Raw genomic sequence first — 20776 nt, 5'->3', positions numbered from 1 at the left:
TTCCTTCTTAATTTAGAGATATAGAAATTGAGAATATGAAGTTGACAAAAGATTTAATTGTCTAAATTTAATTAATTAATTTTCACTATGCTTTAAACCTTCCATGGTATTATTAACTCAATATATGACATAAGTGATCCAAATCATTGCGAAATTGCTACTTCAACAATCGATCTAACACATTTTTTTTAAGATGTTTCTGCTCTATCCAATAGATCAGAGGTAAATGTGAAACCATTATGAAAAATTACTATCACGAAATTTCAAATTTGAAAATTAGAATATATAACTCCTGTAAAAACAATTTTTAGCATCAACTTTATGGAATTAAGAGATGGCCATCCTAGAGCTTGGTGAGATTGTTTCTTCAAATTCCAGACAATTCATCTGATTCTTTAGAAAAAGTAATCAATAAAAGAGTGCTACCAACTTAAATGAACCCTAGTACCCTACAAATACTTCCTAAAATATATAAAAACACTACCTTTTTCTATTCGGAGTAGTGAGAAAATCCATTGAATAAGTAAACAAAGGAAAATACAGCACACATTCAATTCCCTCTCTCAACATAGAGCAATGCGTTAATTTTAAGCATATTAAAGTGAAATCTTACTTTTACCATACAACAGAAATGAAGAACTTTCTTTACAAGAATTAGTCAAAATTTAGTAATATCGCATATTTTTTGCATTTTTACTACTAATACATGAACAAATGCTCTTAAAAACAACAAAAGAATGGTGATAATTTTGCAAATTGGGCATTTTCTACTACTACGTACTAGTACTTTTTAACTTGCAAATTTTTTGAAACACACCACTTAAATTGGTTAAGTAACAAAAGTACTATTCCTATATATGAATGCTGTGTCCCAAAAAAAAAAAAACACATACATAATAAGAAATTATTAAACTTTTACTGACGTCGTTTTATAACAAAAATAGAGAAAAAATATTAGTAGATTTTAATTTTTAAATAGAGTTGACTGTCTGCATTCCTTCCGAGTTACAGCCTGTTATAACAGAGATATCTGAAAATCTATATACTATTAAAATACGCAAAATTATAATGTCAAGAGCGTAAAAGATTTATTCATAAATAATGTATAAATTAATGTGAACGAATCTTATAGAGACAGAGATGAATGGTCTTAATTATACATCAAATTCAATACACCGTATTTCTATAGCAGCTAATGAATTAGTCCAATTTTAGAAATAGGTACAGAGAAATTTCAAAATGGTCTCATCGTGGGAATAAATAATGGTATATGATAATAAAACAGCTGTTAATTATAATGTCATGCAATAATCCAACTTCCATCTAAGTAAATAAAATAATTCAATCTTGATTCATTCAAACAATCCTTCGCTATATATACTTACCTCATTCAACCCATTTCAATCATCTCTTTCTCTCCTCCCAATCTTCACTCTAATCCCCTTCCCATCTGGTGGGGTTTTCCGGCCACAGAATGACGACTCGCCGCCGCGGCTCAGCCGCCAAGGGTGGGCTTCTGCCACAGCTCCTGCTGGTGGCATTGGCCACCTTGGCTACTTCTAGTTTGGTCTCTGCTGATCCTTATGTGTACTCGTCTCCACCTCCGCCTTATGTTTATAAGTCTCCTCCACCACCGTCTCCGTCTCCACCACCTCCTTATGTGTACAAATCTCCACCACCACCGTCACCGTCTCCACCACCTCCTTATGTTTACACATCCCCACCACCACCATCACCATCTCCGCCACCACCATATGTTTACAAGTCTCCACCACCACCATCGCCATCTCCACCACCACCTTACGTGTACAAATCACCTCCACCACCTTCTCCTTCCCCGCCACCGCCATATGTCTACAAGTCTCCACCACCACCATCCCCGTCTCCACCACCACCCTACGTCTACAAGTCACCACCACCACCTTCCCCATCCCCACCACCACCATATGTATATAAGTCTCCTCCACCACCATCTCCGTCTCCACCACCCCCCTACATCTACAAATCTCCTCCACCACCTTCCCCATCCCCACCACCTCCATATGTATACAAGTCTCCTCCACCACCATCCCCGTCCCCTCCACCTCCATACGTATACAAGTCTCCACCACCACCTTCTCCGTCTCCACCACCTCCATACGTCTATAAGTCTCCCCCTCCACCTTCTCCGTCCCCACCACCCCCATACGTCTACAAGTCTCCACCACCACCATCCCCGTCTCCTCCACCTCCATATGTCTACAAGTCACCACCACCACCATCCCCATCCCCACCACCACCTTACGTCTACAAATCGCCACCACCACCATCTCCATCCCCACCACCACCTTACGTCTACAAATCGCCACCACCACCTTCTCCATCCCCTCCACCACCATACTACTACAAATCGCCACCACCTCCTTCCCCATCCCCACCACCACCATACTACTACAAATCCCCACCACCTCCTTCCCCATCCCCACCACCACCATACTACTACAAGTCTCCTCCACCACCTGATCCCTCACCGCCACCACCATACTACTACAAATCCCCACCACCTCCTTCCCCCTCACCACCACCACCCTACCACTACGTCTCGCCACCACCACCGGAGAAATCTCCTCCTCCACCATACTACTACACCTCGCCCCCACCGCCCGCACCGGTTCCTCACTACCCACCGCACCACCACCACGCATTGGTAGTTAAGGTGACCGGAAAAGTATACTGCTACAAGTGCTACGATTGGACTCACCCAGAAAAATCCCATAACAAGAAACACCTCCAAGGTATATACACACCTACTACCTTTCTCATAGTAATATTTTTTTTTTAGTTTTCATAAATATTTATTATGTGTGTCACCATCAATAAGTACAATTATAATCTTTCATCTATCTGGAGATGTCATAATTAGTTAGTATTTGATTTTGTATATATTGAATCCATTTAATTCAACACATGTCATTAAATACTAGGAAGATGCAAAATAGTGGAAGCTAAAGAATTAAAAAAATATATATTTTGCAATTAAAATAGTTTCAACTATTCATAAATTTGACAAATGTAGCTAATAATTTATAAATATTATCAGGTGCTGTGGTGGAAGTGACATGCAAAGCTGGAGATAAAGAAATTGTTGCATTTGGCAAAACAAAGAACAATGGAAAATACAGTATTCCAATTGAAGGGTTTGAATATGCCAAATATGGAGCAAAGGCTTGCAAAGCTAAGCTTCATGCACCACCTAAGCATTCCAAGTGTAGCATTGCTACTAATACTCATTGGGGAGAAAAGGGTGCTAAGCTTAGAGTGAAGTCTAAGAATCACTATGAAGTTGTGTTGTATGCTGAGCCTTTTGCTTATGCCTCCAAGACTCCTTATGGGGAATGTTCCAAGCCTAAGCCAACTCCGGCTCCGTACTACTACAAGTCACCACCACCTCCAACTCCCACTTATGTCTACAAATCCCCACCGCCACCTCCTTATATATACAAGTCTCCACCTCCTCCGGTGCCGACTTATGTTTACAAGTCCCCTCCTCCACCACCGTACGTCTACAAATCACCACCACCACCATCACCGTCTCCTCCACCTCCATATATCTACAAATCACCACCACCACCGTCGCCATCACCTCCACCTCCCTATGTCTACACATCACCTCCTCCTCCATCACCATCGCCTCCACCTCCATACGTCTACAAATCACCACCACCACCGTCGCCATCTCCTCCACCTCCCTATGTCTACACATCACCTCCTCCTCCATCACCATCTCCTCCACCTCCATACGTCTACAAATCACCACCACCACCGTCACCATCTCCCCCACCTCCATATATCTACAAATCTCCACCTCCTCCATCCCCATCTCCCCCACCTCCATACGTCTACACATCACCTCCTCCTCCATCGCCATCTCCTCCACCTCCATACATCTACAAATCACCACCACCACCGTCGCCATCTCCTCCACCTCCATACGTCTACACATCACCTCCTCCTCCATCTCCATCTCCTCCACCTCCATACATCTACAAATCACCTCCTCCTCCATCGCCATCTCCTCCACCTCCATACGTCTACACATCACCTCCTCCTCCATCGCCATCTCCCCCGCCTCCATACATCTACAAGTCACCACCCCCACCTTCACCATCTCCCCCACCTCCATACATCTACAAATCACCACCTCCTCCATCCCCGTCACCTCCACAACCTTACGTCTACAAATCACCTCCACCACCATCCCCATCACCCCCACCTCCATACGTCTACAAGTCACCACCACCACCATCGCCATCTCCTCCACCTCCATACATCTACAAGTCACCACCACCACCATCTCCGTCTCCTCCACCTCCATACGTCTACAAGTCACCACCTCCTCCATCCCCATCACCCCCACCTCCATACGTATACAAATCACCCCCACCACCATCGCCGTCTCCTCCACCTCCATACGTCTACAACTCACCACCACCACCATCTCCCTCTCCTCCACCTCCATACATCTACAAGTCACCACCTCCTCCATCCCCATCACCACCACCTCCATATGTCTACAAGTCACCACCTCCTCCATCACCATCACCCCCACCTCCATACGTCTACAAATCTCCCCCGCCACCATCGCCATCTCCTCCACCTCCCTACGTATACAAATCACCACCTCCTCCATCCCCATCTCCCCCACCCCCATACATCTACAAATCACCACCCCCTCCATCACCATCTCCTCCACCTCCCTACATCTACAAGTCTCCCCCACCACCATCCCCATCTCCCCCACCTCCATACGTCTACTCATCCCCACCCCCACCCGTGAAGTCACCTCCACCACCGGCATACATCTACGCCTCACCCCCTCCACCAACTCATTACTAAGCTCCACATCATCACTAACGCCCCTCGAGCACCCTTGTAAGTAACCATCTCAATAACACTTTTTCATCACTAACATACTATAAATTAATCCATTATCTCACACATATGTGTATCATTTTGCAGTATTGAATCCACGACACAAAATAAAAGAAGATTTCTCGAGGAGTTTGGTGATCCATGATTCATTTTTTTTCAATAAGGCCAAACATGAAGTGGAAAGCTTCTCACTGTTCATGTTGAACCAATTTGCATCTTCTTATTTTCCTATTTTACTCCACATGATTCTCATCATATCTCCAAGTCGAAGATGGGACAAGATTTACTCAGTAAGATTGAAGATTCATCGACGGCTCCAAATATCATTTCTTCAAATTGTTCCTTCACATTTTTTCCTCTGTATTTAGTTGTTTTTTAACTATCAATCAAATTCATATTTGTTTCTTCGCTTATCTGCCTCATCTATCTCTCCAATTCGTAATGTCACTTTTAATCAAATCCATGAATTGAATTCGACAAATTAAACGAAATTAGGCAGCTCTGCCAATTCAACGTAACATCACAAAGCTTCGCCTACCTTCTCCCTCTACAAATCTCAATTCGCAGCTGCAGCATTTACACCATTTTCACACCTAATTTGTTTTGCAATCTGAAAGCAGCGAGGAATTGCTCTCCGGAATTTGTTGCGGTGAGATTTTCTTCTTCCTCGTTTGTCGTGAGTTTTCCAGAATCGTAGACCCTGCTTCGATGAAGAGAATTTTGTTTTAATTTCTCGAATAAAGCTCAGATCTATACACTCTCGCCGATTTAAACACTCTGTGAAGTAAAGTTAGAAGGAAGACCGAAGAAGAAGCAACATGAGAATGATGAACAAAATACTCATTTTGGTTCAGGGTAAATAATATTTTTATCATTAATTAATCCAGTTTTTTATGAATATGTTAAGAGTAATTAATATTAATAATATTATTATAATGTTATTCATCTTTCAATTGGCCAAGAGTGATGTTGAAATAGAAAAATAAAAATGTTAGCTTTTAATTAGTTAGTTTAGCAATTTTACAGCTTTCAATTGGCCAAGAGTTACGATGAAATACAAAGCTTTTAATTAGTTAGTTTTACATTTTTATGCATTTTATTGTAAATCGTAGTCAACACCTTTCACAATATAGTCAATAAAGATTTTTCCCTTTTTTCTCACGTCTCTCTCTATTTTCCCCATTTTCACATGACAATGGCCGTTTCTTTTTTCTCTTTCAATTCATCTTCTTCAATGTTTCTTCGTCAATTTGTTCCTTCATTTTCAACAAGTGATCTCAAGACATTGATATGATATCACCGGAACCATGTCACAAATTTGAGTGATGCTGCTCTTACATTGCATATCCAATATTTCATTTTAGAAGGAAATAAAGGGACAATTTAGGTTTGGATTTTTAACTAACCTTTTTAAACTTGGAGAATATTAAAAATATTTGGACGGAATTTGATTGTCTTATTAATTTCATTGCAAACTGTTTATTGTTTGGACGAAAATTTGATTAAATATTTGGTTGCTTAAGTAGCTTATTAATGGCCTTTCTAAGTAATTGTTGCCAAATTTCCTGAGCAATACATGTGGCATTGGGATAACATCATACCTTATGGAGTATATATTAATCGATTCATTTCCTCATTATTTTTTAACATATCTAATTTATTTTGATTCAATTTCATTGTACTGATTTGAAAACAAGAAAGTTGTTATAGAATGTTGTTGTCAACTACCAAACCTCAACTGCCCCCAAAGATTAATATAACAATAGTTACATTTTTTAAAGGGATTTCGTGAGTGATCACACTATGTGTTGATTAATCCACCAAGCAAAATGACAATGGTGAATGAGGCCAGCTCTTGTGCGCGCGGTGAACTTGTGCAATTTGCAGAAAAAGACGAGACTAAAAATTTAGTGGTCTGTATATATTATCATGTGATGAGTCCAGTCGATAACAGCTGTGAAAAATTTCTCATTTCTTTTTTCTCTTTTTTTACTATTATGATTAGTTGAACACATCAAATGACAATGTATCCCGACTACTAAATCTATACTCGTCGGTAGAGGGGGCAGAAGGCCGAGGTGGTGGAAGGTTTGTGCCTGCTCCAAAATCTTTGTCACTATGAATAATAGCTTAGGATACTCCAAAGTTATTAATTCTTAATGATTCAAAACAACCAAACAAACAAAACTATCAAGTTGAATAAAACCTTTGACTTTTAACGTATTAAAATTTTATTTTTGATTTTCACTATTTTTGTTTTTATGCCCGGCAATTAATAAACCTGAAACTTTTGGTTTTGGATAATAATAACTCTATCATTAAGCCAATACATAAAGTTTCAGATATTAATAATTCTACCATTAGGTTAACACAAATTCACCAAAATTGAAGGACAAAACAAAATAAAGGATACAACATATTTCCATTGTGTTTACTTTTCTTTCTAGCTTTTTCTGTATTATCCAAAATATAGGTGCATATTAGATAAAATGTCAGTTTCTCTATGTTTGTATTATAACAGGAAAGAATAGAAAACGTATATAGTACTATTATTTAATCTTTGATTAGCAGCCTCTCAATAATTGAATTGGCCCAACGCATTGCTGGCTTTCATCAAAACATTTTGATCAGAAAGGTAATTCCACATGCTTTACTACTTTTCTTTGATTTATTTCGTTTTTTCAAAGATTTAGATTATTTCTACTATGACTATAATATTCATGTTTATTACTATTGTGACGTTTCATTAAGCCTCTTTCATTTTGTTGCTAATACAGTCAAGCATCCCACGTTATTTTCGTTATTTTGAATGTTATGCGAATTTATCGATTCGACAGATTCCATCATATATAATACTATATCTGTATGTGATAAGTGTCCAATATACTTTATTTTCTTAGTCAGATATCAATATTATGACAGTGAATGACTACGGGTTTTAATGTAAAATTAATAAAATTACTTGAAAAAGATTACTAATACTAATAAAATTACTATATCATGTATTCATGTTTCCAAAAATGCAAAGATACAAAATTCTCTGGACGAACCAACATAGAGAAACTAAAAGACTATTGAACTGAATCTCTAATTGAACCGAAAGTAAGAATTTTGGTTACCGGTTAACTAATAACCGACCTTAATCGATTTGGTTATCGGTAAATAGATAACTGACTAATCGAATACATATATCCCTAGACGAAGGGAGTATATAAATAGGGTTGTTCACGAACTAACCTCATAGTAAATTATTTTGATCGATCTTGTCTCGATTATAGCTAGTTCGATATTCGTGCATCGGTTTACAATGAGTCGATCTGGTCCAAGCTCAAATCATCCTCATAGATTCATATTGTTTCAACAAATCGTTTTTCGAGAAAATTGTGCCAAAACATGATATATTAAAAATGCAGGAAATAAATTATGGTATTATTATTTCTATTTGTTCATATATCATTGACATAGTGACATTTGACAATTATGTGTTGCTTTTGAATTTCTAAACTTCTAGTTGCATAAACCATGTTCCACGATTACCCCCAAACTTAACTTAGTTTATACCAAAATTAACAGACATGATAATTGACTCATGTGATTTTTTTTTCCAAATCACATAAACACACACATAGTCGTCGCCTTGTTAATCTATACAACATAGTTGAATATGGGGCAATAATCAAACGAGTAGGTGCCTTCGTTTCCGATTTTGCGGTCCAATTCCATCCATGAAAAATATCTAGTTTGCAGACGACACGGGTTTTAATTAGCAATTGGTAAAGACCGAGACAGAAAGAGAAAACATAAATAATGCTAAAGAGAGAAAGAGAATAAGTAATGAGAAAGTTTCCTTAATTAAAGACAAGATTGATTTTGATGGATGGACTAAAATGAAAAATACTTAATTTTTTTTTTGTAGAAGAGAGTTATATTATCGATTAACGAATTCTATCATCAATCAAAGTGAAACCAATAGATTGCGTTGTACGAAGACGGGATTGATATTCAAGATCTCGCGTTAACAGTTATTTCTTTACCGATTTGAACCCAAATTTTTTGGCCTGATGCTATTAAATCATATATTTGTTAGTGATAAACGTAGTGAATTTCTACGTACATAATTGGATATTTTAGGTATTTTCACTTCAAAATCAGTTTATTATTTTTAATTGTTTTAAAATAGATTACTATATTACATATCTGTCCTTTAATATAATAAATCCGAAAAATTTAAATTTTCAAATTAAAGATTATAGATTTGGAAAAAGATTTGCTTTTCTACTGTATATCTATTTAATTATATCTAAATCAAATGCAAATCATTATGAATCTTACAAACAGATTCCTTCAAAGCATTTCCGTCAATTAAATGTTAGTCATATAGTTGTACAGAGAAAAAGAAAAAATATTGTTGATATAGCTTTAAAATATTAAAATCAGTCCAAAAAATTAAAAATTATACGGAGTACTATAATTCTTATAATCAAAATCCAAAACTCAATCAATATTCATACACTATCAAATTTTCATTTATTCCCTTCATCTCTAGTAAGTGATACTCCCTCCGTCCCATGCTACTTGCACATTTCATTTTCGGACTGTCCCCAAACTATTTGCACTATTTATATTTTAGATAAAAAAAATATGGTATTTAATTAAGATATTCGAGTTAGTTCGTGTTTCCTTTATCAAGTGTTGTCTTATTGCACTTAAAATTTTAATTTAATTACACTAATTACTCGTGTTCAAATTTACGCTGTTAAAGTGAAAAGTGTGAGTAGTATGGAACGGAGGAGTACATTTCTTTTTCCTCACGTGTGTTTTGAGAAAATGATAATAAATAATTAAAGTACAGTATTCTCCCACTTACTTTGTTTTTTCATCATTTGACTACTTACATTAATTTTTCAAAACACTTGAAAAAAAATGTGTCACTTACCTTAGGATGAGTGGAGGCAAATTATAAAATACTCTATATAGCTTTAAAATATTAAATACATAAGTTAGGAACATGTTACAATTATTTTATCAAAATTTCACTGTAACGTTCTAAAAATTAAAAATTTAATGGAGCTAAATATTTGGAAAGTGAAAAGTTAAAACAAAATTATGAAATTCTTAAATCAAAATTGTAAACTCAATTGTTGGTATCTTTAAATCATAATTTTCCAATTTTAATTTCTTTTATGATAAACTAAAATGAGTTAGGAAGTCTAATATTTTTACAAAGAAACAGAGAAATATTAAAAATATAAATTTAAAATATTAAAGCTATACCAAAAATTAAGAGTTTAGTTAGAAAACTGAAATTCGGAATGTCAAGTAAATTGAGCTAAGGTATTTAAATAAAAAGATATTTAATATTTATTTTTAAAATATTAATTGGACATGTAATTATTTTCTAACAGAATTTTCCTGTAAAATTCTAAAAAATAAGATTTGAATAATATTAAAATTGAAAAATAAAGTATTAAAATTAAATAAAGTCAGAAATAGCCAGGGTATGATTTATTTAGTATGGGATAGTAATTATAGGATAAATAATTAAATACTTAGCTTCAAATATAAAATAAAAGAGTTAAAAATATATGATTTTTTTTATCATGGTTCAACTATAGCATCCCAAAAATTAATAATTTAATGAAATTAAAATTTTAAAAGATAAAGGTATAACATGAAAGTGTATGAAAATATTTAAAATAGAATTGTATATTCAATTAGGATTACAATAAAATATCTCAAATTTTAATGTGTTACTTCATATAGTATATCGAGCTTGAATTCTAATATTTTATGAAGGAAAAGTTAAAATACTAACTATATAACGTTAAAATACTATATTGAATAGATGAGTTATGAACATATGGTTATTTTTTTTTATCGATGTTCGACTGTAACATTTCAAAAATTGATAATTTGTAGAAATTAATCTTTTGGAAAGTAACGTATTCAAATCAGAATTACAAAATTTAAAAAAAAATTAAAATTGTAAACTCAGTTAGTAGTATTAAATTTTAATTTTTGCATATAATAGTAAATTGAACTAAGAAACCTAATACTTTATATAAAAAAAGATAAAATATTAAATAGAAGAGTTAAGAATATATTTTCGACTGAGGTTCAACGTTTTGTAAAAATTAAGAAGTTGAAGAATGAAAAATTTGAAAGTAAAGAGTTAAACTCCATTAGTATTAATATATCTCAAATTTTAGTTTGCTGCATGATATATAGTAGTGAATTGATATAGGACCTATAATATTTTAAAAAGTAAAAGATAAAATATTTACATATACCTTTAAATTAGTATGGAAGAGACGAATTAAGAATATGTGAATTTTTTTTTTTTTTTGGGTACGATTGCAACATTTGAAAATTTAGAATTTAAAGAAATTAAAATTTGAAAAACAAAAAATGACTATCAAAAGTATGAAATTCTTAAATATAATAATCATAACCTCAATTAGTATTAATATATTTTATATTAGATTTTAATTTGTTAGATGTTATATTGAATTGGGTTCAGAATAACAAAAATTGAAATATTAACTGTATATCTTAACATAATTTGATAGATGAGTTCAGAATGTTGATAACTTTTTTTTTAATTGAGGTTTAACGTAATGTCCTAAAAATATGAATTTACATAAAAGAAAAATATAAAGAATTAAATCAAAATTATAAAATTCTCAAAATCAAAATTGTAAACTTCATTAATAATATATAATATGTATCAAATTTAAAATTATTTGAATTCTTTTTTTTTTTGGAACTTTACTTTGAACCCCGATAAAAATAATCAAATACTTTTTTAATTCATTTAATTAGCATTTTATATATATAACTAATATTTTACAATCTTTTTAAAAATAAATTGAAATTTGAAAAGTAAAGGTATATACCTTATTAAAATACTACTCCATGTATTTTGGAAATTAAGATATATTTACAATTTTTATTTTTGAAAGTAAACGTATATAGTTAACGTTCCAAAATTAGTACTCTTATATGAACAACTTAGAAATTTAATTAAAAATAAAATACGTATATAATATAAAATTACAAAACATCATTTCTCATTCCATTGCTTCAAGATTTTAATTTATACGTTCGTAAGATTGAATAATTGATTTGTTACATATAGATTTATAATAGGGATAATTTAGTAAATAAACAATATAATTAATAACAAAAATAATAGAAATAAAACTGATTTGGTCCTATTTAAAAGGTAAGGGTATTATGTATATAGAAATTTTGTACGTTTATCTTTTCCCTTTGTTATATGGGTGTTTGACCAAGACATCCAAAAAAAATGAGAAATGATTGGTTACTCTCCTCGACATGCCCCAATAATTCAGAAATCACATGCTCATCACCAAAAAATATTAACAAACAAGATTTAGCATATCGTTAAATATAAAACTGATAATGGAAGAACGGTACAAAATGTCGACAAATTATCCTAATAGTTTATATTTTTACATTTTTATAACTCCAATTGTTCAGAATGACAACTACATCATGTAAAGCTCAATAAAATAAGAAAAGAAAAGATGAGCAATATATGCGCATGCATGTTTACATTGAACACCTCGAATTATTTTCTGATTTTAATTTTTAGCACAAAAATTGTTGGCACCTATATATATACAGGAAAATACGTGAGAATTAGATCAAGAAAATAGAATAATTTTACGGTGATGTGTTATTTAATAAAATTATAATCCAAATTAATTATTGTGTAGTAGTAATATTTCATTTCGTAGCAGGTCAATTGATATGTAATCCACAGTATTATTTGAACTTAAATAATTGGTAGCGAGTACAGTTGTTACAACCTCATTTAACAAAATTTATTCAAACAATACAAAAAACAATTTCAAACTTAAATAAGTTCCTAATTGACAGCTCTCTTCTAACGAATTATTTTTCCATCCAATTATTTCTGCCTATATATTCTCACTCTGGTCTCTCTCATTTCAATCATCCCTTCACCAAGTAAGAGTTATAACACCATGGCATCTCACAGCGGCGGTGGCCGCGGCCTCGTGGCAAAGCTGCCACAGTTCGTTGTGGCGGCATTGGCCATTCTTGCAACTTCGAGTATAGTTTCAGCTGACCCTTACATATATTCTTCACCACCGCCACCATACGAGTACAAGTCACCACCACCTCCTTCTCCGTCCCCGCCACCACCCTATGTTTACAAGTCTCCACCACCGCCATCTCCTTCCCCGCCGCCACCATATGTGTATAAATCTCCTCCACCACCAGAGCCATCTCCACCACCACCGTACGTGTACAAGTCACCTCCTCCACCCTCTCCTTCCCCACCACCACCATATTTGTATAAATCTCCGCCACCACCATCCCCATCTCCACCACCACCGTACGTGTACAAATCACCTCCACCACCTTCTCCTTCCCCTCCTCCGCCATATGTGTACAAGTCACCACCACCACCTTCTCCTTCCCCTCCTCCACCATACGTGTACAAGTCACCACCACCACCTTCTCCATCTCCACCACCGCCATACTACTACAAGTCTCCTCCACCACCTTCTCCCTCACCGCCACCACCATACTACTACAAGTCTCCTCCACCACCTTCTCCCTCACCACCACCACCATACTACTACAAGTCTCCACCACCTCCATCGCCATCTCCTCCACACCATCCCTACTATTACAAGTCACCGCCTCCTCCATCTCCATCACCCCCACCACCATACTACTACAAGTCACCGCCTCCTCCATCTCCTTCTCCTCCACACCATCCTTACTACTACAAATCCCCTCCACCACCTTCTCCCTCACCGCCACCACCATACTACTACAAGTCTCCACCACCTCCATCACCATCTCCTCCACACCATCCCTACTACTACAAGTCACCGCCTCCTCCATCTCCATCACCCCCACCACCATACTACTACAAGTCACCACCTCCTCCATCACCTTCTCCTCCACACCATCCCTACTACTACAAGTCTCCACCTCCTCCATCTCCCTCACCGCCACCACCATACTACTACAAATCTCCTCCACCTCCCTCGCCATCACCATACTACTACACTTCTCCTCCACCACCGGCGCCAGTCCCTTACTACCCACCGCACCACCACTCATTCGTAGTCAAGGTGACCGGAAAAGTGTACTGCTACCGGTGCTACGATTCCGAACACCCAGAGAAATCTCATGCCAAGAAACATCTCAAAGGTAATATTCAAAATTGTCTTTTAGTAGCACTAATATTTCAAACATTCATTTTTTTGTTTGGAATATTATTTAATATTCAAACAGTTTTCAAACATTCATCTTTGCACTGTGTGTTTTATACTATATATAAACACGTGAAAATACACACTAGAGATATTTATCAAAATTATGATATTAAAGCGTATAAATAAGTTGTGTGTATTCTTTTTATATTACAATTATTTCAAATTGTCTTTCCTTTTTGGGAAAAGTTCAAACTTTGGGTAGACATGAAATATTATCCCCAAATTTACTTTCAATCCATTCGTTATCAATAAAATCAACATAATCACTAGTCTTGATTGATAATGAATTAGTCTTGATTGATAATGAATTACAACAAATGATCACTTACTTTACATAAAAAAAAACAAATAATTATATCATAATTGACCTGGATGTCACCACCTCAACTTGAGGACTTTTCCAATTTGTCTACTCATAATAGAAAAAGGTTTTTTTTTTTTTTTAATTAAAAAAGGTTGTGGTCCATACTTAGTGTTCATAGTGGAACAACTCCAATTTGCATAAAAATTCCTTCTATCAAAAGTTAAAAGCTAAAGACATGATTTATTTACTATACATAAATTTATAATTGATGAGGGCCCTATAGGATATTATATTTACTTATATCATGGTTTGTTTAATCTACTTTCCGCTTGGTTGCTTTCAGGTGCCGTAGTGGAAGTAACATGCAAAGCAGGTGAGAAAGAAGTTGTTGCATTTGGCAAAACAAAAATCAATGGAAAATACAGCATTCCAATTGAAGGATTTGAATATGCTAAATATGGAGCAAAGGCTTGCAAAGCAAAACTTCATGCACCACCTAAGGATTCTAAGTGTAGCATTCCAACTGACCTTAACTGGGGAATCAAGGGTGCTAAACTTAAAGTGAAGTCCAAGAATCACTATGAAGTTGTCTTGTATGCTAAGCCATTCGCTTATGGTTCCAAAGCCCCTTACGAGAAATGCCACAAACCTAAGCCCAGCCCCGTCCCAGCACCGTACTACTACAAGTCTCCACCACCACCATCGCCGGCTTACATTTATAAATCCCCACCGCCTCCTCCTTACGTGTACAAGTCCCCTCCACCTCCATCGACACCGGCTTACGTATACAAATCCCCACCGCCACCTCCTTACGTGTACAAGTCCCCTCCACCCCCATCGCCAGTTTACGTATACAAGTCCCCTCCACCACCTCCTTACATCTACAAGTCCCCTCCACCCCCATCGCCGGTTTATGTATACAAGTCTCCTCCACCACCTCCCTATGTGTACAAGTCTCCGCCCCCTCCAACACCAGTTTATTTTTACAAGTCCCCTCCACCCCCGTCGCCGGTTTACGTATACAAGTCTCCTCCACCCCCTCCTTACGTATACAAGTCGCCACCCCCTCCAACACCAGTTTACCTTTACAAGTCCCCTCCACCTCCATCGCCGGTTTACGTATACAAATCTCCCCCTCCACCGCCTTACGTATACAAGTCTCCACCACCTCCAACACCAGTTTACCTCTACAAGTCCCCTCCACCCCCTCCATACATTTATAAATCACCACCACCTCCTCCACACCATCCCTACTACTACAAGTCTCCACCACCTCCATCACCATCTCCTCCACACCATCCCTACTACTACAAGTCACCGCCTCCTCCGTCGCCATCTCCTCCACACCATCCCTACTACTACAAGTCACCGCCTCCTCCATCTCCATCACCACCGCCACCATACTACTACAAGTCACCACCTCCTCCGTCACCATCTCCTCCACACCATCCGTACTACTACAAGTCACCACCTCCTCCATCACCATCTCCTCCACACCATCCCTACTACTACAAGTCACCACCTCCTCCATCTCCATCACCACCACCACCATACTACTACAAATCACCACCACCACCGTCTCCATCGCCACCACCTCCCTACTATTACAAGTCTCCACCGCCTCCATCGCCTTCTCCTCCACACCATCCATACTACTACAAGTCACCACCCCCTCCATCTCCATCACCACCACCACCATACTACTACAAATCACCTCCGCCACCGTCACCATCACCACCACCACCTTACTACTACAAGTCTCCACCACCTCCATCGCCATCTCCTCCACACCACCCCTACTACTACAAGTCACCACCTCCTCCATCTCCATCACCACCACCACCATACTACTACAAATCACCTCCACCACCATCACCATCACCACCACCTCCTTACTACTACAAGTCTCCTCCACCACCATCGCCATCTCCTCCACACCATCCCTACTACTACAAGTCACCTCCTCCTCCCTCACCATCTCCCCCACCCCCTTACTACTACAAATCTCCCCCACCACCATCGCCATCTCCTCCACCACCGTACTACTACAAATCCCCACCTCCCCCATCTCCATCACCACCACCGCCTTACTACTACAAGTCTCCTCCACCACCATCGCCATCTCCTCCACACCATCCCTACCATTACAAGTCTCCACCACCACCATCACCATCTCCACCGCCGCCATACGTCTACAAATCACCACCACCACCATCACCATCTCCCCCACCCCCATATGTCTACAACTCACCCCCACCACCATCGCCATCTCCTCCACGCCATCCCTACCACTACAAATCACCCCCACCACCATCACCATCTCCTCCACCTCCATACGTCTACAACTCACCCCCACCACCATCGCCATCTCCTCCACACCATCCCTATCACTACAAATCACCTCCACCCCCATCACCTTCTCCTCCACCCCCATACTACTACAAGTCTCCCCCACCACCTTCCCCCTCACCCCCACCACCATACGTTTACAAATCCCCGCCTCCCCCCTCACCATCACCACCTCCTCCATACCACTACTCATCACCTCCCCCACCCGTAAAATCCCCGCCTCCACCCGTATACATCTACGCATCTCCACCTCCTCCCACTCATTATTAAGCTATGAGAACTTTGCAGTATTAAATCCAAAAGATGAGAAAATAATTACTTCACAGTTTCCGGTTTCAAGAGCTAGTGGGTTATTCAATAAGGTCCGATACATGTTAGAAAACTTCATCAAATTCGTGTTGGACCAGTTTGCGTCTGTGTCTTTGGCTGTTCTATTCCACATTGTCTTGTTGATGCAATCTCAAATCAAGTGAGGATTTAGATAAAAGTTACTTTTAGGTTTGAGGTTGTTTCCTATTTAAAATTTATGTTTGTATAGGATGGCCTTGTTTGATTGAATTTATATTCATTTCACATTGCAACTCCTTGTGTTCTTTGTTTCATGTGAATTTAAATGTTAGCAATAAAAGAATTACTACTAGTTTTTCTTCTCAGCCAAATGCTCTATTTAAATTTTATGATCAAACGTATATTTTTATCTACTATTAGTTCGTGCAGCGAGGTAATTAATATAACCATATTATTTGAGAGAGTTTATTTTAAAATTAACCTAAGAAGATTTTGAAGTTCATCAGAAACAAAAATTCTAGTATATTTTTAAATTCAACATTTTGCAATAAACTCATAATATTTGAATGTTGCTAGATGATAACGTCAATAAAATTAAATCACACCCCAAAATTACCTATTATGAAATATGCTTCAATTTATTTTGTTCTAATATCAGGAGAAAGAATTTCCATTACCATACATCACAATCACATTTATTAAATGAAATCATATTGATCCGTGTTAACTTTGTTATAGCATAAAACAAAAATATTAGGGAGTAATTAATTGTAAATTGTTCATTGTTCCTCAATAAATATATTGTCATGTGCGGTGTCCAACTAATATTGAACGAAAAAGTTGATTGTTATTTGGTTCACTTAATTAAGTAGCTTATCCTTCCTCTCTTTTATATTAATTTAATGTAAAGTAGCTTTGGAAGAAATTCATAGAATTCTAGAAGTAAATGGACTAATTGTTATCATATTTTTGGATAAATACATGTGGCATTCGGATAAAACCATATTAACTAATAACTCAATTATATTTAATACTACTATTTTATTTTGAAAAGTCAATTTGATACGAATTTGAAAATAAGATAAAGTTGTTATGGAGTGTTGTTAGCATCTACCAAAATTCAACTACCCCAAAGATTAATTTAACAATTATTCAATTTTATTAAAAGGATTTCGTGTATGGCACACTATGTGTTGCTTAATCGGCCAAGCAAACTGACAATTATGAACGAATCGGTTATTATAAAAATATTTCATTTCATCCATCCAAAAATATAGTCTCATTTTAATTGTACATATTTTATTAGTAATTGGTAAAATATGAGAAAGAAAGAGAAAAAAAGGTGACGTACGATGTACAATAGAGAAAGAGTTAAAGAGAAAATTTTCATTGAAATGAAACTAATTTTACTGGACGGAACAAAATGAAAAAATGTGAATTATCTTTTAGACGGATTGAGTACTATATTTTGCACCTCACAGTGGTGAAATGTTATTTTTTATTTTTACTATTTTTGTTTCCGTCGGAAAGATTTTTGAATAAACGATGGTGAACCCGGCAATAAACCAGAAACTTTTGATCTTGGATACTTAGAACTCTACCATTAGGACGACAATAAATTCGAGAGAAGCACGAAACAAACTATACATGGAAGACAGCAGATTTCCATTGTGTTTACTTTTCTTTTTTTCCTTTTTCTCTATTTTTTTAAAAATAGGTGGATATTAGATAAAATGTCATTTTCTTTCATTTGGATTAACCACAGCTGTAACAAATTCTTCGATTATGTTTGTATTATAGAAGGGAAAGAATATAATGTATAATTTTATATATTACTTAATCTTTGGTTAGCAGCCTTTGAAATCAATAATTGAATGGGCCCAATAACGACGCATTGCTGGCTTTCATCAAAACATTTCGTTCAAAAAGTTTATTCCACATGCTTTACCTTGATTTATTTGGCTTCTTCTTATATTTAGATTATTTTTACTATACTTTTTGACGTTTCATTTAGCTGTTTTCATTTTGTAGACACGTTTTTTGCGTTATGCGAATTTATCAATTCGACATATTCAATCATGTTGCGTAACAAGTATCCAATGACAATTATAATGATAAGCGTAATTACGGTTTTCTCGGACACCGGCATGCGTGTGTTGGCCTGCTGGTAAGTGGTAAATGTCTGAGTATAAAGGTTTCGGAGTTCGAATCTACCATGACGCGCGGCTTTTAAAAATTTCTGTTTAAGTCGCTCATAAATTTTTCTGATTTAGGCTCGATTAAAGCTCATTCGATTATTATCAACGTCTCAGGTTCGAATCTACCATGTTGCGCCGCCTTTAAAATTCGATTGAAGTCTCTCGCAAATTAAAATAGAAATAGATGTAGGTTCAATTAATGTTCGAATCTACCTTGACGCATCGCCTTTAAAATTTTTGTTTAAGTCGCTCGCAAATTATTATGATTTAGGCTCGATTAAAGCCCGTTCGATATTTATCAACAAGTCAACTTCAAGCCTCAAATCATGCTCGATCAATAAAGTTGTTGACCTGATATAGGTAGCGGCCTATCTATATCTGTTATGTATGGAAATTAGGGCACTGGAGGGACCCAATAAATTTTTGAATTTATATATTTTTAGTTGTGTTTTTTTTTTTGAGGGAGTAAGTTGTACTACTCCTACTATATACAACAGGACGATATTTAGTTTATTTAACAATTAAACAAAATATATATATGCATGTCAAATTCTTCTTAATCTACTTTTCATGTAACAATCTTTATATTCCCTACATTATTTTTAAAAGGGGCATATACTCAATTTTAGTTCTAATAGTACTTCTTAGTGATGTCTTGGTTTATAATTCTCATTTTGTCATCTATCCATCCACCTTTACTTTTCTCATTCACTTTTAACGAAAGTAGGTCTCACATTCACTACTTCATTTCACTCACATTTTAATACAAAACTAATCCATAAAAATGAAACTCATATTCCACTAACTTTTCCCTAACCACATTCCTTCACAATTCTAGACTGAGCCGCCAAAAGGTAAGACGTCTATTAGCGGACATAGGGACATAGGGAGTACTCATTAGTCATTTAAGTAATCCAGCTGATGGAATATGCATTCAATGAGGCATTTAGTGCATGGTGAACTATTGACATTATGAATAATAGATTATGATTCTCAATTATACAAAATTAAAGTTTAGAAGCAAATGGTAATTATGTCCTGTAAAATTTGCTATGGAACAAATGATCTAAGAATTTTCATTCAATAAACAAGCAAATTGAGAATTTTACCTCTGCACATCTGAGAATTTACATAACATGATACCTGTAGAGTAAAACTGACCTTCTAACTGAAGCTTCCTCGCCTTCTCGGCTTCCATTCTTCTTAGTAGTTAGTGCAGTGGAACTCAATTTCTCCCTGGTCGATTATTCACGGACTAAAACGACAACCTCAATCTGCACAATTACAAATATATGAGTTTTGACTGCATATGACATAGGGCAGAAAAGATGAGAATTTGAGAAAGAAAAAGACAATTAGATCTCTAGGTAGTATGTTATCTGTAATTCTACTCCATCACATTAACCTGTGCAAATATCACCAATTTTCATAATTCTTGAAGATTT

At 36.2% G+C, this 20776-nt stretch overlaps 2 protein-coding genes across 2 annotated transcripts; both read left to right on the top strand.

Moving 5' to 3' along the window:
- The first annotated feature begins 1417 nt into the window (after window positions 1-1417).
- On the top strand, window positions 1418-5140 carry LOC125223986 (uncharacterized). The gene is made up of 3 exons (XM_048127312.2): window positions 1418-2774; window positions 3080-4911; window positions 4999-5140. The coding sequence occupies exons 1-2, from the start codon at window positions 1475-1477 to the stop codon at window positions 4873-4875; spliced, it is 3096 nt and encodes a 1031-aa protein (XP_047983269.2). The 5' UTR covers window positions 1418-1474; the 3' UTR covers window positions 4876-4911; window positions 4999-5140.
- A 7745-nt stretch (window positions 5141-12885) lies between these two features.
- Window positions 12886-17498, top strand: LOC125221900 (uncharacterized). Its single transcript, XM_048124224.2, has 2 exons — window positions 12886-14127; window positions 14840-17498. The coding sequence occupies exons 1-2, from the start codon at window positions 12924-12926 to the stop codon at window positions 17113-17115; spliced, it is 3480 nt and encodes a 1159-aa protein (XP_047980181.2). The 5' UTR covers window positions 12886-12923; the 3' UTR covers window positions 17116-17498.
- Window positions 17499-20776: the final 3278 nt, after the last annotated feature.

The sequence above is a fragment of the Salvia hispanica genome, chromosome 1, assembly GCF_029641045.1.
Source record: "Salvia hispanica isolate PSC_SH4W2 chromosome 1, Shi_PSC_v1, whole genome shotgun sequence".
Lineage (NCBI taxonomy): Eukaryota > Viridiplantae > Streptophyta > Magnoliopsida > Lamiales > Lamiaceae > Salvia > Salvia hispanica.
The sequence above is the reverse complement of the archived record's forward strand: the minus strand, read 5'-3'. Positions and strand labels throughout refer to the sequence as shown.